The sequence below is a fragment of the Pan troglodytes genome, chromosome 2, assembly GCF_028858775.2.
Source record: "Pan troglodytes isolate AG18354 chromosome 2, NHGRI_mPanTro3-v2.0_pri, whole genome shotgun sequence".
In the NCBI taxonomy this organism is placed as follows: Eukaryota; Metazoa; Chordata; class Mammalia; order Primates; family Hominidae; genus Pan; species Pan troglodytes.
The window spans coordinates 31,405,132-31,431,907 of record NC_086015.1 but is presented as its reverse complement, the minus strand read 5'-3'; the positions used below and the strand labels follow the sequence as shown (position 1 = coordinate 31,431,907).

Below are 26,776 nucleotides of genomic sequence, written 5' to 3'. Positions count from 1 at the left end.
GCCCAGATGGGTGGTTATCTTTTGGGGCCAGAAGTTTGGGACCAGCCTAGCCAACATGGAGAAACCTGGTCTCTACTTAAAATATAAAAATTAGCTGAGCGTAGTGGTGGACGCCTATAATCCCAGCTGCCAGGGAGGCTGAGACATGAGAATCGCTTGAACTTGGGAGGCGGAGGTTGCAGTGAGCCAAGATTGCCACTGCACCCAGCCTGGGCGACAGAGCGAGACCCTGTCTCAAAAGAAAAAAAAATTATATATATATATATATGTATATATATACACGTGTGTGTGTGTGTATGTGTATATATATATATATATATAAAACACTGAGATGTGGAAGAGAGATTGTAAATGAAAGGATATGGGTGTGTTGGAGAAAATTCTTTTCTTTTTGTGGAACAGATACTGTTTAAAATTGATAAACCAAGACGTAAAATAAAGTATTTAAAGTTATAATGGCAACTCTAGCAACTAAAGAGTTACAAGACACAACGGAATGTAATTATATCTCATGAGTGGAAGTGGGAATGGGAGGAATGCTTGCTTATTTGGGGGCACTTCTGTAACCTTGGATTTTTCTACTGTTTACAGATTAATTTGATAAATTACTTAAAAATGTAAGTGAAAAAAGCAAGTTATATATAAAACAGTAAGTGTGTAATGAATGCTATCTTTTTTGTAAGAATATATATATTTCCATTTGCATAAAAATATTAGAAGGCTGAAAATGGAGTGAAGAGACCAAGGGATCAAATGAGATGTTTGTGTGTGCCTGCTATTAAATAAAATTATACTGAAAATAAATCTTTAAAGAATTAGCCAAACGAAAGCCTATTGGTTAAAGTTTATTTGTTGAATTACTTTATATTTTTATTTTATCAAATAATGTATTAAACTAAAACTAACTTCACCATTTCACCTATAAACCTTGATTTTTAAAATTTTATTGGAATATTGGTTTGGTAGTGTCCATGATAGTGTTAAATGGGAAACGTTGGAGAAGTGTGTCTTTCGTATTTTGGTGTATAATATTTTGTTTTGTATTTGGGAAATTTTAAAAAAGTCTACGTGCACCTAGTTTCTTCTTCTTTTCCCTCTGGGGTTGCTTAACCTTCCCTTCCTCCCACTCAAATCCCTATGCTTATGGTTTTTATAATCCAGTGGGGGAGGAGAGGACATGTGCTTGACCAGGTTAAGCTCTTAAGTACTGGTGGGGAGGGCCAAGATTTTCCATAGGAAGTATGTTTCAAGAGGTCATTTTGGAATTTTTTTTTTATTTAATTTTTTATTTTTTAGATGGAATCTCGCTCTGTTGTCCAGGCTGGAGTGCAGTGCAGTGGCATGATCTCAGCTCACTGCAGCCTCCACCTCCTGGGTTCCAGCAATTCTCTTTCCTCAGCCTCCAGAGTAGCTGGGGTTACAGGTGGGCACCACCGTGCCTGGCTAATTTTTGTGTATTTAGTAGAGGCGGGGGTTTCACCACATTGGCCAGGCTGGTCTTGAACCTGACCTCAGGTAATCTGCCCACCTCGGCCTCCCAGGGTCCTAGGATTACTGGCATGAGCCACCTTGCCCAGCCAGAAATTGGTTTTTAACCTGATTGTTTGCAGATGTTCTTTGGGGCTTAATGTATTGAGAATTTAAAAAAATCATTGACTGACATATGTCTTATTCTTGTATTTGATTCTTTAGATTTATGTTTATTTGCCAAGTATATATCATACATAACAAGGGTGAAGATTTCAAATATGTAATTAATTATATATGTTATTTAGCTGTTGGTGTTATTGGGATTTCTGTTCTTGGAGAAGTTTAGAAGCCTTAGTTGTATTTGAAGTGTATGACATGTCTATCACCTGTTACGTACAGTCAGTCTCCCTATGTAAAGTTGTGAAAGATTTATTTCTTATTTTGCTACTTATTTAGTGCACGTCATCAGTGAATTCTCCAGGATGAGCTGGGTAGTAAGACTTTAGCTGTGGGATATAAATATTTTTATAGAAAATATTAAATATCTATTTTGCTAGCTTATAGAATTGAGGGTACCAAGAAACAAATCTGTATACACAAAGAGCACTTTGATGAAGCAGTAAAAACTAGTTATCTTATTAAATTTTTGCCTTTGTGTATTGCTTTAATATTCTGAATGACAAAATAAGCATTTGTAAAAACATTTCTGCTGCATATCCGAATAGAATGATTGTTTGGAGAAAAATCACTGGTTAATTGCCTGAATCGTGAACTCAACTAGCTGTTATTTTCACGGAACACCATTTTTACCTGAAAGAAAAAATGACAGACTTGGTTAATCATACTTGGGCATTTGACAGATATTTTGTCAAAAATGAATGAAGTGAACTTGTCACTTCAAGAAAAACAACTGATAGTGTTTGTTACCCATGATAATAATTCAGGCTTTCAGGCAAAACTTAGAATTTTGGAAAACTTGCATCTGCTAACCTGACTTTGACAATTTCTCAATACTTGGACTTATGAGATTGTTGGTGATATTATTAACAAGTGTGATTTAAAAAAATTTTTGATATTGTTTAATGAAATGTGACATTTGGAAAAGCTCTAATACCCTGTGAACACATACATTCCAAAAATGTGAGAGATCCATTCAAAGTGCATAGTAGACAAATGGATTTTGATGTAACAATGTGTAAAATGTTCATTTGGAATGGTTTCAGATTCTACGTTGCAACTATTAAGAAACAATATACTTGTTGAGTTTGATGAACTATCAGAGGAATGTCCATAACTACCTGAAGAGAATATTGAAATATGCCTCCCCTTTCCAGCAGAATATCTGTGTGAATATGGATTTTTAAATATACTTTAACCAAGGGCAGATCACATCAGATTGACTGCAGAAGTAGATATGAGAATCCAGTTGTCTTCTATTAAGTTAGATAATTGAAGAGATTTGTAAAAATGTAAAACAGAGGTATTCCTCTAAGTTTTGTCTTGTTTTTGAAAAGTTATTTTCATTAAAATGTTATGTATATTAACATGTAATGACTTTATTATTGTGTAAATAATTCTGAATAAGTACTTTGAAGTTTTCTGTTTTAATCCTGATGTGGTAACTTATATAAACCAAGGTCCTTTTCGGTCTTCAGGAATTTTTAAGAATGTAGAGAATCCCAAGTCCAGTAGTTAGAGGGGTGCTACTCTTTTTTTTTTCTAGCTATTGTCCATATTAATACTTTGTTTTTTGGTTACAATGATAATTATAAACCATACTCTCACACATCCATCCACATATATTCTTAGAGTATGCACTCTTTGTACTAACATTGCAGAAAGGTTTTAGTTGAAAACGGATTGCTGCATTCCTCTTGGTATTTTTACTTATAACTAAATGTGTATATTACTTTCCAAATCTGTTATGCGGTGACCCTGTGTAAGTTGTAGTTATTAGCTTGGAAGATTAGGTAACTTAGAACACAGTGATTGGCTGTACCATAAAAGTAACTTAGAAGAATTCATCTCTGCAAAGCACAGTGACCTAAATCAGATATGTGCTCACTGTCCCTGGAATCTTCAAGGGAGTTACTGCATTACATCATCAGAAACAAGGCATTTCTATATTACTATGGAAAGATTTCGTCTGGAGAAGAAGTTACCTGTATGTACCTAATTATGATCTTGTCTTTTATTTACAAACGAATTTGAATCAGAGTTTAATAGTGAAGCTTGAAGAAATGTCAGGCTTATTAGCACTGGCTTAGAATAGTATCATCCTTTGTGTCCTTGGCTGTGGAAGTCATCTGTTGAAGAGTAATTCCTTGTGTAAAGTTAAAAATAATTGTAGCATCTTTATTCTTCTATAAAACTAACTCTTTGGATAGTTAATATTACTTGAATGAGTCTTTAAAAATTATTTGGTTAAGATATTAGGAAAGAAATCACTTTATCTTAATAGTTAAGTGTGTTTTGAAGCTAAAGTGTTCGATAACTATGAATTTACTCCATATGGTTCATCATAATTTATGGGAGGCATTACTTTAGGCTATAGCCATATGTCTTATATAATGGAAAAATTAATTTGTGACAGGGATCTCTGATGGCTGTTTTAATGGATTTTTGTAAACCTTAGGGTGTCAAAAGGATATTAGACACTATATTTTAAAGGCATCTTTTAACATCCTTTTTTTCTAATACTTTGCTTTTGGCATGTTAAGTGTCATTTTTGATAATTTGACCAACAAAAATATAAATTGTGGATTTTGCTTTTTCAGGCAAGATAAATAACTATGAGAGGAATTAGTAAAATATCTTATGAAGGCATAAATCTGTTTCTAACAAAACTAGATTTGATTTTGCTGGGATTTTCATGTTGAATTGAATTTTGATTTTGTAATGTGTTGATGCTGGGTTTTTAAATTTATGAACTAGGTTTTGTTTTTTGTGTTTTTTTTTGAGACAAGGTCTCGTTCTGTTGCCCAGGCTAGAGTGCAGTGGCGCTCTATGCACTCACTGCAACCTCCACTTCCTGGGTTCAACCCAAGTAACTGGAATTAAAGGCATGCTCCACCGCACTCAGCTAATTTTTGTATTTTTAGTAGAGACAGGGTTTCACCATGTTGGCTAGGCTGGTCTTGAACTCCTGACCTCAAGTGATCTGCTTGCTTCGGCCTCCCAAAGACTGCACTCCAGCCTGGGCAACAGAATGAGACTCTGTCTCCAAAAAAAAAAAATTTAGTTATGCAAGTTACGCATGAAAACACTCTCATTGAAAACTGAAACAATAACAATAAATTCATATTCTAACTTGACTTCCATTCAAACCCAGTTCCCTTTCCAGAAAGGAGCAGTTAAGAATTTGGTGTGTATCCCATCAAGCCTTTTCCCCTGCTTTTTACTGAATACAAAGAAATACATATGAAAACATGTCTGTGGAAATAAAATTTTGGTTTAGTCTTGTAAATATTTTTAACATAAACTTGATCTTATTCACTACAATGTGCTTTTGCAGTAAACAACTATCTTTGAGACCTTTTCTTACCAGGACACATAGATCTACTTCCATTTTTTGGGTCTGGTTTCTCAAACTGTTTCCTAGCACTCCTTGGTATGAGATTGTCTCCTTACTATTGACACACATTTTTGTTTCATTTTTTTAAATATTGGAAACAATGCCTCAGTGAAAATGAAAGTTCAGAGAAGTTGAACTTTCTCTTGCCCAAGACTTCACAGACAGTATATAGTGGGAGCAGCCTGTGTAGACCATGAGAGGATGTGCTCTTTTTTTTTTTTAACATGTCATGTTTGGTACATGTGGGAGCATTTATCTATGATAGATATTTAGAGGTCAAAGGGTATGTGTATTTTAAATAAGTATAGTAAATAATATTTTTATAAGTATTGTGAGATTATGTAACTTAAGCTGTTTTTGAGTCCTTTTTGTTGTTATTTGAAGGTGAGGGTTAATTGTTTTGCTTCATATCCTGGCAATTGTGCGACCTAAATGAAAGTTTGGAATGGGAGCAGTTAATCCCTTTTAGAATAGGCAGTATGCTACCTCTCAGGATACAACTTCTGTGCCTTTTACTTAGGAGAGCTTATCTTTTGTACCTGTGCATGTTCAGAGACTAAATGACATGAAGTCATTAGAACACATAGCTCAAGATTTTAGAATATGACTTGGTTGATGGATGGAAATTATTATTCATTCTTGCACTTTTGGGGTTTGGTTTGGTTTCCTACTTTGGCTTTTCCTTGTTACTGAGGAAGTGAATGCTGTAAGGCGGCTTGATTAATTTGTCTGTCTTGTTTTTTATTAAAAAATTTTTTTCTTTCTTGAGACGGAGTCTTGCTTTGTCTCCCAGGCTGGGGTAAAGTGACGTGATCTCGGCTCACTGCAACCTCTGCCTCCTGGGTTCAAGCGATTCTGCTGCCTCAGCCTCCTGAGTAGCTGGGATTACAGGCGCCCGCTACCACGCCCAGCTAATTTTTTCGTTTTTGGTAGAGATGGGGTTTTGCCACTTTGGCCAGGCTGGTGTCAAACTCCTGACCTCAGGTGATCCACCAACCTCGGCCTCCCAAAGTGTTGGGATTACAGATGTGAGCCACCATGCCTAGCCTTAAGTTTCTTTTTAATTAAAAATTTTATTAAATAAATGGAGATGGGGGTCTTGCTATGTTGTCTAGGCTGGTCTCAAACTCCTGGCTTAAGTGATACTCCTATCTCAGCCTCCCAAAGTACTGGGATTTCAGGTGTGAACCACCACACCTAGCCCATCTTCTTAGTCCATTGTATGAAATTGTCTCATGGTCTACATGGCCTGCTCCCACTCCTTTAAATATGGAACTATAGCCAAGTCATTTAATATCTCTGTTACCTATATTAAATTGAACACCAATCATTCAGAGTCATATACATGTATCTCCTGATATCCAAATATATTTGATTTACAGTTTGGATATCTAGCCTTTAGAAAGTAAATTTGGATATCAAAAGATCTGCATTTTCTTAATATACTGTGTCCTGTTCTGAGTTTTGGATAACAAATAGTGGTAGTTTGGATAGCAAGGAATTTATTTGAAAATTTAATCAAATCAGTTCAGTTCCTGAGTTTACTTACTGAGAATTTGGACACCGAGGGTTTCCATAGCAGCAACAATTGTATGTTAGTTTACTTTGTATACATTTTTAGACGGAGTTTCATGCTTGTTGCCCAGCCTGGAGTGCAATGGCACGATCTTGGCTCACCAATACCTCTGCCTCCCGGGTTCAAGCGATTCTCCTGCCTCAGCCTCCTGAGTAGCTGGGATTACAGGCGCGCGCCACCACACCTGGCTAATTTTGTATTTTTAGTGGAGATGGGGTTTCTCCATGTTGGTCAGGCTGGTCTCGAACTCCGACCTCAGGTGATCTGCCCACCTTGGCCTCCCAAAGTGATCCAATTATAGGCGTGAGCAACCATGCCCGGCTTCAAAGACTTTTTGAGGGAAGGGTATTTGTTCTCTCTCTAGCAGTGGCATAGAATCTTGTGTATAATAAGTTAATAATAAGTAGTTAATGATGATTAGAATGTCCTTTTGAAAGTTATTACAAGTTGAGAAGGGAAGTTAAAGCTAAAATTTTATCCTTTTAAAAATAGCCTATACAACATTTTCTAATAAATATGTTTAGTCTTTTTGTTGAACTGAAAAGAGAACAAAATTATGAAGGTGGGATTTTCACAACTGCAGCTAGAATTTCCCTAGAGGTTAAATTTTGGCATGAATTTTACTTTGGGGGAAAAGAAAAAGTTCTTTTAACTTTTGTTAGCTCTTGATTAATCAGTTAAAGTGGTACTGCATGTTGAGTCTGCTTATTTTTGACAATTTTATGTTTGACCATAATTCAGTCCAGTATAACTGTTTCCTGTTATTTAGGAGACTTAAGAGCAAAGATCAAGAAAGAAAGCATTACATGTTGACATCTAAGGATTCCTCTCACATCACATTTTCTTTAATCTCTGACCCTAGAAGGTCTGTCTTTTGAGGATGAAATGAATATATTACCAGTTATTTGATAATTTGCATGGAAAACCATTTAAAAATCTTTGCCATTTCACTTCTCACTCTGGGATTTTTGAATGGTCTTCTGTGGATTTAAAAAGCTTGCAAACATAATTTTAAAAGAATACAATTAGCTGTAATGAGTTCAGTTATTTGAGAGAAAGCAGTCTGTTTTATATTTTGTTGCCATTTCAAAGGATGCATATAATAGGTCCTCAATAGATTGTGATCTCATGAGTCAATGAGAATAATTTGTTTTTAGGGTCCTGATGAAGAAGCTGTTGTGGATCTTGGCAAAACTAGCTCAACTGTGAACACCAAGTTTGAAAAAGAAGAACTAGAAAGTAAGTTGGTTTAAAATAACTTACTTCGCTTAGTAGGATAATTTACTAATTAACGTTTTTAAGTATCCTTTTAAGTTTTACCTAGTATTTGTTGAGTTTTTTTGTTATTGTTGTAAGGTAAAGCGTACATTGAGAAGAGTGCCATTTGAAAGTATTGGCAAAAGATAGAGTTCAGAATGCTTCTCAAAATTTAGTGATGGTTACCATTAATTACCTTAATTTGGAAAACTGAAAGGACACAGTCACAAAATTAGTTAACTCTTTTATTTTTTTCATTTCTAGCAGGCTGAGTAATTTGTGTTATGAGTACACTAGAGTGCCAGACTAATAAACCACAGTTATCATTAATTGTCATCTCAACATTCATTTTATAGGTGTTACATTAGCCTTTTAAAATGTTGCAATAACCTCTCCATAGAGTTGTAGAGCAACTGAGTTATTTGCCCATCTTTCTTCCTTAGACAGGAAGAAGTCCTGGCAAATGGTTTCTTTTCTTTTGAAAATAATTTTAGATTTACAGAATAGCTGCAAAGACAGCACATAGTTCCTCCATACACTTCACCCAGTTTCTCCTAATGTTAACATTTTGCGCAGCCATCATACATTTGTGTAAATGAAGAAATTAACATTGGTTAATTACAAATTTAATTAGAATCTGACTAATTACTAGTTTACTGTTAAACCACAGATTTTATTTAGGCTTCACTAGTTTTTCCACTAATGGCCTTTTTCTGTTCTAGGATTCAGTTGATCCAGTTCAGGATCTGTAACAGTACATTTAGTTGCAAGTCTCCTCAGTCTCCTAATCTATACCAGTTTCTCATTCTTTTTTTGTTTTTCATGACCTTAACGCTTTTGAAGAGTAGTGGTTAGATATTTTGTACAGTGTTTCTCAGTTTGGGTTTAGTCTGATGTTATGGCATGAATAGGTGGAGGTTATGGTTATTTGGGAAGCATACCACAGAAGTAATGTTCCCTTTTCAGTGCACCATATCTGTGGACAATATGATATCAACATGACTTATTATTGATGATGTTAACTATGAACATGTAGTTAAAGTGGTGTTTATGGCAAATATTTTGATAGACATTTTTGGGGGATGTTTATAGGAACTACATCCTTAAGTTAAACTCTTCTGTGAGAGCTAGTACTATATTGAGTTATTGTTTATTTTAATAAAAAAATGGACAGAGAAACAAAGTTTCATTTATGTTGTAAATGTTTTCATTTATATTGTAAGACTTTTTTTAAAACTCTAAACGATTTTTTTTTTTAACTCTAAAAATTGGCTTTAAGAGCCTAGGCTTGTTAGGGTTTCCAAAAAGAACCTCAGTTATCTAGAAGCTTATGGTTAGATCCTGTGAATTATAGGAGCTAGGGAGGTTAAAATTTTTAGCGGTAATTTTACTAATTCAAAAGTACAGTCATACATTTAATGTTTAATGTCAACCCTCACCTATACATAACCTGGATATTCCTTCGCTTCCTTTGGTTATCACAGGCCCTAAGCTCTGCATACTTTGTACACATCTTCAAGTTTGGTATCAAGTTTGAGGGAGAGATTAAGTTTAAGAGAGTTTGAGTAAATAGGCTTTTGATAGAATAAAGTAAGGGCAGAAGAAAAAGGAAAGAAAAAGAAAAAGATTAAAACAGAGGAGGCAATAGTAAAAGAAGAAAACACAATAAGCTTAATCTACCAATCTTTGGATTCTAGTGTGTTTTTATTTATTTTATCTATCCCTTTCTTTCTAAACTGCACACTCATAGCATTTATTTTTATCTTGGTGCATTGGGGCTTCTGTGCCAAGACCCATTAGTACTAATTGGAGGAACAACTTTGTAATTCCCAGTGCAGTGATGGGAATTTGACTCTTTAATTTCCACTTCTCTTTATGTTTTGAAGGAAATAGTTTCATTAAAATAAAATTGAGTTTTTTATATTTATTTCTTATTACTTTTTAAATGAGATTCACATAACATAAAATTAACCATTTAAATTACACACTTTTTTAAATGTATTCACTATATTATGCAACCAACACCACTGTCTAATTCTTGAAACATATCTATAATTCCAAAAATAAACCCTGTATAATTAGCTTTTACATTTGGAATTTTTGTTTTCTAGTAGTTGAAATTTAATTCCATAGACATTTATCGAGTACTTACCATGTGCTAGGCTGAGTACTGGGAGAAGTTTAAACAAATAGTTCAGTATGTTTCGTTAAGTTGTCCCTCTTTTAATTTAAAAGGTGATTATTTATGAGATTAATATATTGGCAGCTGAAATAAGATGTCAGAGTATCACATTTTTAAGCCTTACCTGGGAACATGAGTGTCAGGCAACTCAAATTTTATGCTGCTCTGTGCCTGTCCGAAAAATGGCATGAAATCTCCCTAAGTATTGATTTTGTGGTTACAAGTAAATGTTAGTGAGTCAGCAACTTCGCAAATATGGAATCCCATGAATAATGAGGATCACCTGTACTTTCAAGTCACATATAAAGATGGCAGTCCTAAGTTTCTTGAAATACTTATTTTCTGAGCATCTTATGGAATTTTTAGGAAAGGAATGTCATTAATCATTTGTATTTCAGCCTATTAACTTTTAAAATTGTGTACATAGTTGCAGATTAGTTGACCTTGTACTTCACATCCCTCTTCACTCAACACTCATTTGATATTTGACATAGTGCTCCTAGCTCTGTAGCTTTCCTGATTCAGTTTCATCTAGTGGTCAAAAGCAGACTGCCTTTCATAACTATTTTGTTATTATACTGCAAAGTTAGGATAATGCAATATCAGCAGTAGCTTTTTCTAGTTTAAAAGCATGCAATAACTTTACTTACTGCTTTTTTATTTAATCCGACAGTTTCTCACCTTTATTTGGATTATTTACATTTAATGTAGCTCTCAGTAATTTGGACTTTATTTTTATTTTGGTCTTTATTGATTTTTTTTTCAAAACTCAAAAATTAGTAAATAAATATTTGTAAATATTTATACATTATATTTATTATAAAGTAATTGTTACTAAAATGTTATTTATACATTATATTTATTATAAAGTATTTAATTGTTATTAAAATGTATCTCTTAAGGACCTCTACTAACTATGGTTGGCCATAAATGTAGATGGAATAAATATATGTCTACATAGTATGATCTCAGATGGGCTAAGCTCTTCTTTCTTAAGATATCTTTTTAGGCCAGGTGCGGTGGCTCATACCTGTAATCCCAGCACTTTGGGAGGCTGAGGTGGGCGGATCACGAGGTCAGGAGTTCAAGACCAGCCTGACCAACATGGTGAAACCCCATCTCTACTAAAAATACAAAAACAAAACAAAACAAAAGATATCTTTTTAGATGTGCAAATACTTACATAAGTGATTTGTAGATTTAGTGTAATCATCTGTCAGTGATATTAGCCCTGGGCACAATATTCTGTGTAGTGCTTTTTAAAATAAGAGAAGTAACTGGAGACTACCATTGTTAATTACGTGAACTTATATTCTTTATCAGAGTAGATTTTGGAGTACTTTTGTATATATCACTTTTTTCTCTTTTGGAAAGCTAGTAATATGTTTCTGAACCTTTTAATAGGTCATAGAGCTGTATATATTGGTGTTCACGTCCCGTTTAGTAAAGAGAGTCGTCGGCGTCATAGGCATCGCGGACACAAACATCACCACCGGAGAAGAAAAGATAAAGAATCAGATAAAGAAGATGGACGGGAATCTCCTTCTTATGGTAAGAGAAAACAGTTCTTCTTTAGCAGTTTAAAGTTCCTATTTTCCTGGAAAGTATTTTCTTTTAATTGAATATTTCTTTTAAAAATTGTATGTATGCATTAATGTAGTCACATTGTATGGGGAATGTATTGTATTGGGGAATACCAATTGAAGTAATAATTTTTTTAAAAATAATTTTTATAAGAAAAATCTTTATAGGTCAAGATCTCTTTCATGTAAGTGAAAAAATAAAGGGCTTTGTTTTCTTCATTGTATCCCATCCTTGAAATTGTAAAAGTTATGCCTAGTCACTTAGGCTCAAATTTAGTAGTGTTTCATTTTCTGTACTAAATTTTTAATTACTTACATATGCAATGGATAGACATTGGGAATGCTAAGGCTGTCATGGAAGTGATTAAAGTTTTTTTCCTTCTTCTTTTTTTTTTTTTTTTTTTTTGAGATGGAGTCTTACTCTGTCACCCCAGCTGGGCTGGAGTGCAGTGGTACGATCTCGGCTCACTGCAATGTCTGCCTCCAGGGTTCAAGCGATTCTTGTGCCTCAGCCTCCCAAGTAGCTGAGATTACAGGCGCACGCCACCATGCCAGGGTAATTTTTGTATTTTTAGTAGAGACAGGGTTTCACTATGTTGGCCAGGCTGGTCTTGAACTCCTGACCTCAAGTGATCCACCTGCCTCAGCCTCCCAAAGTGCTGGGATTACAGGTGTGAGCCACCATGCTTGGCTGTTTTTTTCCTTCTTACACCCAGTTTTGGCCAGAAGATTTTATCCACTAGGCTGGATTATTTGGTTTTCTGTGCAAAAAAGAGTACTCTTATTTGATAATATTAGTTATATAAAAGGACAGGGTTTTTTTGTTTGTTACTTGAAAGCAGAGAAGTTAGCGGTACCAATAGAAACCAGAAAGAAAAGCAGGAACAAGACTGTTATCTGATGACAAGCATAGATAGCCATGTTTTAAGTGGCCCTGAGAGTGGGAAAGGAAAGAGCCAAAAAAAAAAAAAAAAAAAAAAAAAAAAGGCTGTAAAACCTGAGGAGGATTCTTAGACATTATACTTAGTTAGCATACAGGGCATTATTAGTATAAGGCCATCTGTACATCATGGGTCCTAGTGTTTGCTTTCTAGCAAAGAGAGCTATGTGCTATGTGAGCCACATCCTATAGGCGGTTGCATGCTATGCTAAAAGAAAGTTTTTGTGAAAAGGCAAAGAACAAAAAAATTGTTATGTATAATATAGTTACTGCATGAACATAGGAAGGAAAATACTGATGGCATAGTAAAATCTAAAGTGCAAATTCTGTGTCTAAACATTCTACCAAGCCCTAGACAAATGGTCTTATGTTTAACCATCTTAGTATTTTTAATATATAACCATCTTAGCATTTTAAAAATACAAATATTAAATTCATTTTATAGATGAGGAAACTTCAGCCCAGTGAGACTGACAGGAATCTATTAAGAAACTCTACTCAGCTGGGCGCGGTGGCTCACGCTTGTAATTGCAGTACTTTGGGAGGCTGAGGCAGGTGGATCACGAGGTCAGGAGTTCAAGACCAGCCTGGCCAACATGGTGAAACCCCGTCTCTACTGAAAAAAAAAAAAAAGATTAGCTGGCTGTGGTGATGGGCACCTGTAATCCCACCTATTCGGGAGGCTGAGGCAGAGAATTGCTTGAACCCGGGAGGCATAGGTTGCAGTGAGCAGAGATTGTGCCACTGCACTCTAGCCTGGGTGACAGAGCGAGACTCTGTTTAAAAAAAAAAAAAAAAAAAAGAAACTCTACTAAGAGATACTGATGACCTAGTAAATCTAGTAAATATAATACTAAGTGGTCATGTAGCTAGCAAAGGAAAAACAAACACTGAATTTGGAAAGGGTCACTAGTGAACTTTTTTTTGGTGATACTAAGTAATTTAGAAGTAAAAAATACTTAAACAGTAAAAAACTGTTCTATACATCACAGCCATTCAGTTTAGGATATCCTAGGTTCTTCTGTGAGTAAATGGATCAGTATGCTTCTCTAATTCATACTGAGTAAAAAGGCACACATTATTTTTATGGACAGAAATATTGTTTACTTAACTCTTAGTATATTGATATGTTCACCTAAGTATGTGGTTTGATGTTGTAAGCTAGGATATGGGATTAAAAGTGTTAAGTATAGGGGCTTCAAAAATAGATTATAATGAAGAAAATATTTGACTTTTCAAAGGAATAACTATTCCTAGAAAAGATTTATGTCCCTGAAGTTTTTGTCTTAACTACCAATTTGTATCCAAGGAAGTGCTAAAAATGAAGTCTCTTCGTTTTTGCTCTCTAAAGGGATTACACAGGACTTTGCTTCTAAACAGGGTGGAATAACAGGGATTAAATTTTCTCACCATTTTATTTTAATAATTATTCCTATTTGGGGGCTGTTTTCCAATGCATTTTCCTTTAGCTTTATTGAGGTATAATTAACAAATAAAATTTGTATACATTTAAGGTGTACAGTATGATTTTTATATATATATACACATACATAGTTAAATGATTATCACAATCAAGTTAATTAACACATGCTTAACCTCATATAGTTGCCTTTTATTGTGTATAGTGAGAATACACATAATTAAAGTCTACTCTCTTAGCAAATTTCAAGGGTACTATATATATATATATATATATATATATGTATTTTTTTTTTTTTTTTTTTTTTTTTTTTTTTTTGAGACTGAGCCTCTCTCTTTCACTCAGGCTGGAGTGTGGTGGCACGATCTCAGCTCACTGCAACCTCTGCCTCCCAGGTTCAAGCAATTCTCCTGCCTCAGCCTCCCAAGTAGCTGGGATTACAGGTGCCCACCACCACGCACGGCTAATTTTTTTTTTTTTTTGTATTTTTAGTAGAGACAGGATTTCAGCATGTTGGCCAGGCTGGTCTCGAACTCCTGACCTCAAGTGATCTGCCTGCCTCAGCCTCCCAAAGTACTGGGATTACAGGTGTGAGCCGCTGCACCCGGCCATTACAATATTATTAACTATAGTCATCATGTTGTACGTTATTAGTTCCCCAGAATTCATTTATCTAATAACTGAAAGTTTGTAACTGCCATCCCATTTAAAGTAGCTGGAAAACCAGATAAAATATATGAAACAGTAGTTTTAAGACATTGTATAAAAGGCAGCACAGGACTTTGGTTTCTGAGAGAGGAGAAGCAAGTGAGAGAATACCTATGATGACCTGAACTTATTGCCCAGAGACAGTTTCCAGGCCACAGCACAGGGAGGGGAACCCAAACAGAGCCTAGAGTTGAGGAGCATAGATTGGAATTTGGGGAGGTCAAAGAGGCTAGAATTTGAGGTGTAGAGTTCAAGAGAGTGGAGAGTACTCAGAGTTCCAAAGATCTGAAAAAGGATCCTTTTGAATGTTTGGCTGATCACTGGTCTGGCCATGTGTGAGAGGAAACTACCTGTGGCCTGGGAAAAACTACCAGAAAACAGTAGTAGGCTAAGCACTTTCTGTACTTTCACACAAGGCTGGGAATAGTTTGCGTTCCCTTCAGCCACAATGGAAAGACTTTGACACATACAGGGTATTGGATAGAGTTCTCAGAAGGCTCTGGCCTTAGTAGTGAGTCTAGATTAGTTTTACAACAAAGACTGCAGTGAATCTGCTTTGAAGATTCTTAAAGGCAGGTCTTGAAAGAATTAAATTAACTATATGCCAGGGCAAAGTATTACACTACTAAAAGAAAGAAGATAAAATCTAGCACCTGACCATGTTAAATTTCACAGTATCTGGAATCCAAAAATTATCAGGGGTATAAAGAAGCAGGAAAGTATGAGCCAAAATCAGGAGAAAAATAATAAGACAGATCCAGAAATGGCAGAGTTGATTGAATTAGAAAATAAGAATGTTAAAGCAACTAGAATAAATATGCTCAAAAGGATAGAGAAGAATATGACTGTTAAAGAGAGCTATTGAAAATAGGAGGAAGCCCCAAATGGAAATTCTAGAGAGGAAAAAATACAGTATCTGAAATGGAAAACACACTGGATAGGATTAACTGAAGATTTACTACAGCAGGAAAGAAAAGTAATCAGCGGTTTTCAAGACAGTGATAGTAACTATCCAAAATGAAACACAGAGAATGAAGTGACTGAAAAAGAATGAAGGGAGCATCAGTAATTTGTGGGACAATATCATGTAGTCTAATATGTATGAGCGGAATCCCAGAAAGGAGGATATCAGAAAAGATACTTGAAAAAATTATAGTTGAAGAATTTTCAAACTTAAGGAAAACATTGAACTCATAGATCCAAGGAGCTGAACAAAACCCAAGAAGAAACATAAAGAAAACATATAATGGCTCATAAGAATCAGATTGCCAGAATCAGAATGTAATAAGCCTGAATGTGTATGCATATAACAACAGGTGCAGAATACATGATAAAATTGGAAATAGATCAGTCCACAATTAGAGTTGGAGATTTTAGCTCTCCTCTCTGACAGAGTAAATAAACAGAATATTAATAAGGATATGGAAGACCTGAATCACACTGCCCAACCAGATTGATACTGACATTTATAAAACACTTCGCCCAAGGACAGCAGAAAATGTTCTCTATGAGTGCAAATGGAATATTTACCAAGATCATATTCTAGTCCATAAAACAAGTCTCAGTATAATTTAAAAGAAGTGAAAGTATGTTCTCTGATCACAATAGAATTAAACTAGAAATGTCTCAAGAATAATTCCTAGGTATTTGGAAATTGAAGAAAATACTTCTCAATAATCATGGGTTAAGGAAATAATCACAACAGAAGTTAGAAAATATTTTGAACTCATTGAAAATGAAAATAGTACAGGCAGGTAACCAAGATAGATTTTTGCCAAGTAAGGACAGTTCTGATATGTACAGGATTCATGCATGGTACTGTGCAGAGTGAGGACTAACATTCAAATTTGTTAGATGCAACTAAAGCAGTACTTTAGAGAAAAATTTGTAGCATTTAATCCTTATATTAGAACAGAAAAAAGTTGAAATCAGTGACTTAAACTTCTAGCTAAGAAACTAAGGAAAAAAAGTAGGGCAAATTGTAAGGAGAAGATGGGAAACAAAATTCCAGGAGAATGAATAAAGTAAAAATCAGAAAAAAAAAACAATAGCAGACCTCAATCAAACCTAAATCTAGTACGTTGAAAAAAGATTATTAAAATTGATAACTCTAAAGCCAGATTGATCAGAGGACAAAAAACCCCCACAAATCACCAGTATTAGAAAATTTCGGTACACATCCCGCAGAAATTAGAAAACTAATTAGAGGGCCGGGCCTGGTGGCTCACGCCTGTAATTCCAGCACTTTGAGAGGCCGAGGCGGGCGGATCACCTGAGGTCAGGAGTTCGACACCAGCCTGGCCAACATGGTGAAACCACGTCTCTACTAAAAATAAAAAATTAGCCAGGCGTGTTGGCACGTGCCTGTAGTCCCAGCTACCCGGAGGCTGAGACAGGAGAATTGCTTGAACGCGGGAGGCAGAGGTTGCAGTGAGCTGAGATCTCACCACTGCACTCCAGCCTGGGTGACAGAGGGAAACTCTATCTCAAAAAAAAAAAAAAAAAAAAGAAAAAGAAAAAAGAGAATGCCCAGCGCGGTGGCTAATGCCTGTAACCCTAGTGAGACAGCCAAGTAAAAACGGCTCCCAAGACAATCTACAAGCACTGGGAGGATGGGGTGCAGCAGCAAAATGTTCACGCCATTTGCAGAGGGGAACAGCCTGGCCCCTGCTGTTCCAGGATAGTAACCAGGAATTCAGTTGGTGAGATGGACAGCCTGTTAGCAGGACTCCATCTCACTTTGCTGTGTTGTTCTTTTTCCTTTTCGCCCAATAAATTCGTAACCCCTCACCTTTCAAAGTGTCTGCGTGCCTAATCTTTCCCTGCCATGTGACCAGAACCCGGTTTTGTCTACAACACCAGCACTTTGGGAGGTGAAGATGGGCTGATTGCTTGAGCTCAGGGATTTAAGAACAGCCTGGGCAACATAGTGAAACCCTAGTCTCTACCAAAAATATGAAAATTAACCAGGCATGCCTGTTATCCCAGCTGAGGCACAAGAATCCCTTGAACCCAGGAGGCGGAAGCTAGTGAGCCGAGATTGCGCCACTGCACCCCATCCTGGGAGTGAGACGCTCTCTCAAAAAAAAAAAAAAAAAAAGAAAATGAGCTGTAGTTTTTGACGTCACATTTCATGTGGATGACATCACATTTTCATGGGATAAAACCCATTTGGGAGTTGTTTATTACAAAGTATAGAAGGATTAATAGGTTAGTCTGTGTTTCAACAAAGATCATGTTTCTCTAAAGATATACAAGATCTATTCAATATAATATTTAATATAAAAGATAACTGATAATTCATTAAGGGTGAAATATTAGGAACATTTTAGTCCATTCTTCAAAACTACAATCAATGCCAGGAGTGGTGGCTCATGCTTGTAATCCCAGAACTTTGGGAGGCTGAGGCAGGCAGATCACCTGCCTTGTCACCTGGTCAGGAGTTCAAGAACAGCCTGGCCAACATGGTGAAACCCCGTCTCTACTAAAAATAATTAGCCAGGTGTGGTGGCACGTGCCACCAGCTATTCAGGAGGCTGAGGCAGGAGAATCTGGGAGGTGGAGGTTGCAGTGAGCCGAGATCGTGTCATGCACTCCAGCCTGGGTGACAGAGTGAGACTCCCTCTCAAAAAAAAAAAAAAGTCAAACTAATAAGAGAATATTATGGATGACTTTGTGGCAACTAAATTGATAATTTACATGAAATGGACAAGTTCCTCTAGGAATATAAACTACCAAACAGAAATGCATTAAAGAAGCCAGACATGTTGACGCATGCCTGTAATTTCAACACTGGGAGGCTGAGGCAGGAGGATTGCTTGAAGCCAGGAGTTCAAGACCAGCCTAGGCAGCAAAGCAAAACCCTGTCACTACAAAAAATAAAAAATTACCTGGGTGTGGCAATGTGCATCTCCCCAACTGCTGGGGAGGCTGAGGTGGATTGATCCCTTTAGCCTAGGAGTTTGAGGCCGCAGTGAGCCATGCTTGTGTAACTACACTTCCAGCCTGGGCAACAGATACCGTCTCTTAAAAAATAAGTAAATGAAAAAGGAAGAAATGGATTAAAGACATTAAATGTGTAGTCTAAAACTTTCTGACAGTGAAAATTTACTCTCAGATGGCATCAGGGATGAAGTAAAACAAACTTAAGGAAGAAATAATATAGACTTTGCTAGAAAACATAAGAGGAGGGAACACTTCTCAATTTTGTTAATGAATCCAGCATTATTCTGATACCAAAACTAATCAGGGATATTACAGGAAAAATACAACTACGGACAAAATATTTTTGTGCATATGGATTAGAAAATTCCTAGCAAAATTACATTGTATCCAGCAATGTTTAAAAAGGATAATATATCATGGGAGTGGTAGGCTGAGTGATAGCCTGCAAGATATTCATCTCCTAAACCCTCGAACCTGTGAATGTTACATTATATGGCAAAGAGGACTTTGCTGATGTGATTAGGTTAATTTTTTTTGTTATATATTTTTTTGAGACGGAGTCTCACTCTTGTCACCCAGGCTGGAGTGCGATGATGCGATCTTGGCTCACTGCAACCTCTGCGTCCCGGGTTCAAGCGATTCTCCTGCCTCAGCCTCCCAAGTAGCTAGGAGTACAGGCCTGTGCCATCATGGCTGGCTAATTTTTGTATTTTTGGTAGAGACAGGGTTTCACCATGTTGGCCAGGCTGATCTCAAATTCCTGATCTCAGGTAATTCACCCACCTTGGCCTCCCAAAGTGGCTGGGATTACAGGTGTGAGCCACCACATCTGGCCTATTTTTTATTTATTTACTTTTGTTTTTATTTTTGAGATGGAGTCTTGCTGTGTCACCCAGGCTGGAGTATAGTGGCATGATCTTGGCTCACTGTAGCCTTTGCCTCCTGGGTTCAAGTGATTCTCCTGCCTCAGCCTCCTGAGTAGCTGGGATTACAGGTGCGTACCACCATGCCTGGCTAATTTTTGTATTTTTCATAGAGACGGGGTTTCACCATGCTGGCCAGGCTGGTCTCGAACTCCTGACCTGAGGTGATCCACCTGCCTCGGCCTCCCAAAATGCTGGGATTACAACTGTGAGTCACCACACCTGGCTGGGTTAAGAATTTTGGAGTGGGAATATTATCCTAGATTATGCAGGTTGGCCTGATATAATCATAGGGATCCTTAGTAAGAGGAGGTCAGACGATCAGACTGGATATAGATGTGACAAAAAGAAGCAAGTGGCTGCAGTGACGTCAGGAAGGGATCCTGACCCCAGGAATGTAGGCTGCCTTCAGAAGCTGGAAAAAGTAAGGGAATTTGATTTTCCTAGAGCCTCCAGAAGGAACCAGCCCTGCCAACACCGTGATTTTAGCCCTCTAAGACTCATTTTGGACTTCTGGTATCCAGAACTGTAAGAGAATAAATTTGTGTTATTTAATCCACCAGGTTTGTGGATTAAATTTGTTACTAGCATGATGGCCAAGCTAGGAACATAAGGTTGGTTTAAAACTTAAACATCTGTCAATGTAACTAAGTAATGTCATTAACAATACAAAGGAGAAAAGCAATACAACTATCTAAATAGGTTCAAAGTAAGCCTTTAACAAAATTCAATACCTATCCATGATAAAACTCTCTGCAAACTAAGAATAGCAGGAAACTTCCTTAACCTGATAAAGAGCATCTACAAAAACCCAAAACCAAGAAAACCACCATATAGTCAACATCACATTTCACAATTAATGACTGAATATTTTCTGTGATTTGGGAAAAGGAAAGGATGTCCTCTCTGATGACTTTTATATAACACTGTACTAGAAGACCTAGCCAGTGTAATAAGACAAGAAAGAATACAGGGCATACAGATTGGAATGAAAAAGTAAAATGGTCTTTATTCGCAGATACAGGATCATGTAGGTAGCAAATCCTAAGCAATCTACAATACTTAAGAGAACTAAGTGAGTTTAGCAGGTCCCAGGATATAAAATCAATTATATTTCTATATAGTTGCAATGAGTAATGAGAAATTGGAATTAAAATTATTGCTTATGGTAGCACTAAAAGTAGTATTTAGGGATCATTCTGACAAAGATTTGTGATCTAAATGCTGGACCTAAATGCTGGAAAGTTTAATACAGTAGGAAGTTCAATCACAATATGTGTTTTTTTAATCCTGCCTAGGTCTTAGGTTATTTCTTCAATATGAAGGCTCATGACATAAACATACTGGAAAATTTTCAGATATGTCTTTTATATGCTTCTCCTCCTATTCTTTTATTTTCCTTGTCCTGGAGTTCTTGACTTTCTGCATCCCTCTTAATCTTTGGTTTTCTTCCTTCTTATCTGTTGTTTCTGCATTCTCTGAAATTTTCTCAGATCTGACTTTTACGAAAACAATTCCATTGAATCTACTCTTTATCCTGTTTAAATATCCTTGTTGCATCCACAAGTACTTGGAGGATTGTTCACTTAGGTGTAAATTTTGAGTGAGAACTCATCTCTCATATTCAGGGTAACTGTTTGTGGTGGTGTATTTGTTTATATGGAGCCCTAGGGCTTTCAACTGTCCTGGACTAGTATGTATGCTAATTCATCTGTTTCGGGTTCCTATACTACACAAGTAGTTTAATTTCAGACGCCATGAGTGGGTTATCTGTTCTTCGTAGTGACTTGTTCCACCCCCAAAACCCCAAGCTTACAGTTTTGTTTCTCCATGATAGTAGGAAAAGACAGTTTCTGTATAGTTGGAGCTTTGAGTTTTCTCATCATTTTTTGGAACTTGGAGATTTTCTATTTTTCACTCTTTAACTTTACATTGTAAAGTTAACTGTTTAACTTACATTGTATTTTGTTTTATTTTATTTTATGTTATGTTGTGTTATTTTTGTTATTTTATGTTATGTTATTTTGTTTTATGTTATTTTATGTTATGTTATTTTGTTATTTTATGTTATTCTGTTATTTTATTTTATGTTATTTTTTTTTATTTTATGTTATTTTGTTATTTTATGTTATGTTATTTTATGTTATGTTATTTTATTTTATGTTATTTTATTTTATTTATTTGAGACGGAGTCTCGCTCTGTCGCCCAGGCTGGAGTGCAATGGCACAATCTCGGCTCACTGCAACCTACGCCTTCTGGGTTCAAGCGATTCTCCTGCCTCAGCCTCCGGAGTAGCTGGGATTACAGGTGCCCACCACCATGCCTGGCTAATTTTTGTATTTTTAGTAGAGACAGGGTTTCACCATGTTGACCAGGTTGGTCTCCAACTGCTGACCTCATAATCCAACCGCCTCGGCCTCCCAAAGTGCTGGAATTACAGGCGTGAGCCACTGTGCCCGGCCACATTTTATTTTATTTTATTGATTGATTGACTGAGACAGAGTCTCTGTCGCCTAGGCTGGAGTGCAGTGGCACAATCTCAGCTCACTGCAATCTCCACTTCCCAGGTTCAAGCGATTCTCCTGCCTCAGCCTCCCGAGTATTTGGGATTACAGGCGTCCACCACCATGCCTGGCTAATTTTTATATTTTTAGTAGAGACGGGGTTTCACCATGTTGGCTAGGCTGGTCTCGAGCTCCTGACCTCAGATGGTACACCTGCCTCTGCCTCTCAAAGTGCTGGGATTACAGGCATAGCCACAGTGCCTGGCCTTAGCTTATATTTTAAATGTTCTGTTCTAACTTTTCCATGTAGTTTTGGTGAGGAAAAAGGGCTGCCTTTGAGCATTATGTTCATGTTTTGGAATGTTACTTTTATTTTTGTTTGTTTAGATCAGTTATAAAGTTAGTTTGACTTGTTTATTTTCAACATAATTTTCTTTTTTTTCTATAGAGATTATCTTTCTGTGACTTTTTTTTTTTTTCCTGGATTGTTGGTTCTTGTTTCCTTTCAGAATTGTGATAGTTCAATAATTAAGAGAGTTTTGATGAAATATATTTGTTTATACAGGTAACAAAAGTGTTTCATTTTCAAAACTGTGAATTTATCTTTGAATGACTTGAGGAAAAATTTGAGTATATGTAAATTCTTATTTTGTAAAGATACACCATCCCAGAGAGTTCAGTTTATCCTTGGTACTGAAGATGATGATGAAGAACATATTCCCCATGATCTCTTCACGGAAATGGATGAACTGTGTTACAGAGATGGAGAAGAATATGAATGGAAAGAAACTGCTAGGTAATACTGCTAAGTCTCTCTCTTTTTTTTTTTTGAGACGGAGTTTTGCTCTTGTTGCCCAGGCTGGAGTGCAATGGTGTGATCTGGGCTCACTGCAACTTCTGCCTCCCAGGTTCAAGTGATTTTCCTGCCTCAGCCTCCCGAGTAGCTGACATTGCAGGCGCCCGCCACCACGCCTGGCTAATTTTTGTGTTTTTAGTGGAGATGGGGTTTCACCAAGTTGGCGAGGCTGGTCTCGAACTCCTGACCTCAGGTTATCCTCCTGTCTAGGCCTCCGATAGTGTTAGGATTACAGGCGTTAGCCACCGTTCCCGGCCTAAGTCTCATTTTTAAATTGGCATTACTTGATTTCTTTTTGTAATGGGAATATTAAGTTGAAAGTATGAGATATCTGGTGCTTTAAACCAGTGAGCAGAGAATTTCCTTATTAATTGATAGAAATTCTATCTTTAATTTTTCTCTTTATTCTCAAATTTGTTTACTTAAATAATCCTTTATACTTTAATAAAGAAATTATGTCATTATAGATTTTAATGTCTACAATTTTGTGTATTGCAAGTTTAGAAGAGGAATAGAAGTAGAAACTATATGAAATTCCATAGTTTGTTTTTGTAGGCTTATTATTATGATACCTAGAATAGAAAGAGGAACTACAAAGGAAATTTGTGACTATAGATATTGTAGACCATTAACCTAATTTGTGAAAACGTGTTTGGTCGTGGTTTTCTTTATTTCTTTTTTTTTTTTCTTTAAAGAACAAATGTTTCTTTATCACATTAAGATAAACAAATGGAATCTTCATTACTTATAAAATATTTTTATATATTATGCATTCAGATGGCTGAAATTTGAAGAGGATGTTGAAGATGGCGGTGACCGATGGAGTAAACCTTATGTGGCAACTCTCTCTTTGCACAGTCTTTTTGAACTAAGGAGTTGCATCCTCAATGGAACAGTCATGCTGGATATGAGAGCAAGCACTCTAGATGAAATAGCAGGTTATAGTAAACTGACTTTTAAAAAATATGTAAGATGTAGTGGAATTTTAGACATTCATTTAACAACTATATGTTGAGCTTCTATTCTGTGGAGTGCAGTATAAGGAAATAAGATAGAATTTTTGTCTTTGATAAATTTGCAGATGAGATTAAATTAAACCGACATAAGTGTAGTATCAGTAAGAGAGTGAATAGTGGCACAAGCAAATACAGAGTCTGTTCTGTGGAAATTCAGAAAAGAGTTTTTTGTTTCCTTGTTTTTTGGAATGGGGATGTGGGGAATAGCCACAGAGAACATTAATTGTACAAGTTACTCATAAAATGTGAACACATGGGAACCAAGGAGTAGGTGATACAAGAGAGAAAGTATTTTAAGGAAGAGTAAAGAAAAGTCTAGAGAAGTATAGACAGGAATCTCAGGAAAGTCAGTTCTGTGTGAATATACAGATTTCTTCAGTAGTGTTAGGAGGTATGTTGGGAAACCCAGTTAGAGATTAGATTGTGACTAGCCTTGAATTATTGGATTTTTTTTTTAAGGGGGGGATCACAGGGTCTCTCACTGTCATCCAGGCTGGATGGAGTGCAGTGGCACGATCTCGGCTTACTGCAGTCTCCGTCTCCTGGGCTCAAGTGATCTCCCACCTCAACCTACTGAGTAGCTGGGACCACAGGTGTATACACCACCATGCCTGGCTAATTTTTGAATTTTTTGTAGAGACGGGTTTTCGCCATGTAGCCCAGGCTGTTCTTGAACTCCTGAACTCAAACAACCTGCCCACTTCGGCTTGCCAGAGTTTTGGGTTTACAGGTGTGAGCCACGGTGCCTAGCCAAGAAATAGGATTTTATTTGGTAGGCATTTTGGTGGTCTTGATGGTTTTTAAGTTGAGGAATAGTGTGATATGAGATACACATTCAGGAAGATCATTCTGGCAACAGAATGTAGGGTGGCTTTGGATTAGGAAGAGTTTAGAAGCAAGTAGGCCAGTTATTGGCTAGGAACAGTCTAAGCAAAGGAAGAGCTCTAGTAGGTTGAGCAACGAAAATGAAAGGGGGAGATTTGAAGGATAATGTGGAGGTAGAAAGTAGAAAAAGGCAGCTGTAATACAGCTTTTTGTCCACTAACTAAAATTAATAAAAACCAAAATTAACTTTGGTGGTAATGAATTTGATGGTGGGACTACCATTGTAGATTGCTCCCATGGAAAAACAAAAAATCTGTAGTATTTAATCTTCAAGAGAACCATGAACTTAATACAATTTCTCAGGCTAGAAATACTTCAATTTTAGCCTACTGTTAGATTTAACCGTGTGCTGCAAATATTTGAATTGTCCTTACTTTCTTGTCTCACATGAGTAACTGAAAAATTAAGGTTGGGAATATTGAATTTGTATAATACATATGGGTTTCAGACTTTGGTTTGCAATTATCACATAATACCATGTAGTACTTTTAGTATATGTTGTATAATCTAGTGTTCATTTGTTTGCTAAACTGTAGCTGTTGTGTTAAGGTTAACAGTTTACCTATTAGGCTGGTCCTTCCAGGGTTTTTTTAGAGTAACCATGTAGTTTTGAAAATTTGACCCTCTTCTTCCAAGTTAGTACCACTGTTTAAAACTATTAATATATATTTTATAAATTAAAAAGTTTAATCACCTCAGTAATGTATAAAATGGCATTGCCATCAGTTTCCCCATTCCCCACATCCCTTTCACAACCTGATTTTACTCCTCTTCCTAGAACTTATGACCTCATGACGTTTTATCTGTTTGTATGTTGGTTTCTCTACCTCTCGAAGAGAGCAGAAACTTGGCTCTGTTTTGTTATTTTTAAATTGCTGTATTCCCAACACACAGCGGACGCTCAGTGAATAGTTAATGACTGAGTGGGTCCTGATATTCATCTGCTGGAACAGTTTTGGGGGAGAATATGAGGTTTGGCAATAAAATACCTTTACATCTTAGGAAGCCAGTATTATTGAATATTCAGCTTAATAGAATTTATTGTATTCATACAGGGGAGCACTTTCAGCTATAGGAAGGCTATTAGTATATAATAGTAGCCTCTTTATAAATAATAGTATTTATTAAAATAAGGCAGTCTTTGTAATTCATTTTTATTGGTTGGATAATGTTCATTTCTGCATTGATTATTTGTGACAGAATAAAACTTTCTAGAGCTATTTAAGGTTCTAATTTTTGTCATAAGGTTTCACTCACAGTTTATTCCTATATTATGGTCATCTGAGTGTTTAGTAATTTATTTTTTTTTTCATTGAATAGATATGGTATTAGACAACATGGTAGCTTCTGGCCAATTAGACGAGTCCATACGAGAGAATGTCAGAGAAGCTCTTCTGAAGAGACATCATCATCAGAATGAGAAAAGATTCACCAGTCGGATTCCTCTTGTTCGATCTTTTGCAGATATAGGCAAGAAACATTCTGACCCTCACTTGCTTGAAAGGAATGGTGAGATAAGTTGTGGCATCCAATTTTTGCTAACACTTCTACTGTAACAGCTTTCCAGTATGTTACGATTAACATTTGGGGATATTTAAACACTCACTATACCTACCTCTGAATTACTTCTCCTTCCTGCTTTGTTTCTTTTCAAGGCCTCTTGTATAATTAATTAAAGAGGCATAAATTATGATCTATAATTTTTAATATTACCTTTTTGAAATTCTAAATCTTGGGTTTGAACCTTTATTTTAGATTTTTCCTAATTTTTTTTTTCTCCTGAACATACTTGATTTGCTGGTATAAACAAGTGTTTTTGGATTGGTTTGCTGATTTCACGGCTCTTTATTTGTACAACTTGTGAAAGGCTTTTATGACTGTTCCAGTCTTACACTAAGGGTGACCTAGTTGGTGTCTTCTAATCCATTGAGAATGG

The 26,776-nt window shown here is 36.2% G+C and overlaps 1 protein-coding gene across 21 annotated transcripts in view; it reads left to right on the top strand.

Annotated features, from left to right (window-relative positions):
* Positions 1 to 26,776, top strand: part of SLC4A7 (solute carrier family 4 member 7) — a 111,592-nt gene that overhangs the window by 24,014 nt on the left and 60,802 nt on the right. For 13 of the 21 annotated variants that reach the window (XM_063806679.1, XM_054680461.2, XM_009445058.5 and 10 more), the window contains 5 exons: positions 7,778 to 7,859; positions 11,464 to 11,610; positions 22,741 to 22,879; positions 23,717 to 23,877; positions 26,161 to 26,349. In XM_063806679.1, coding sequence (XP_063662749.1) covers positions 22,824 to 22,879; positions 23,717 to 23,877; positions 26,161 to 26,349 — 406 coding nt within the window. In that variant the 5' untranslated portion in view covers positions 7,778 to 7,859; positions 11,464 to 11,610; positions 22,741 to 22,823. Of the gene's footprint in view, positions 1 to 3,506; positions 3,635 to 7,777; positions 7,860 to 11,463; positions 11,611 to 22,740; positions 22,880 to 23,716; positions 23,878 to 26,160; positions 26,350 to 26,776 lie in introns of those variants that run through there. The other 8 variants (XM_009445057.5, XM_063806674.1, XM_063806673.1 and 5 more) reach the window with 4 other exon arrangements.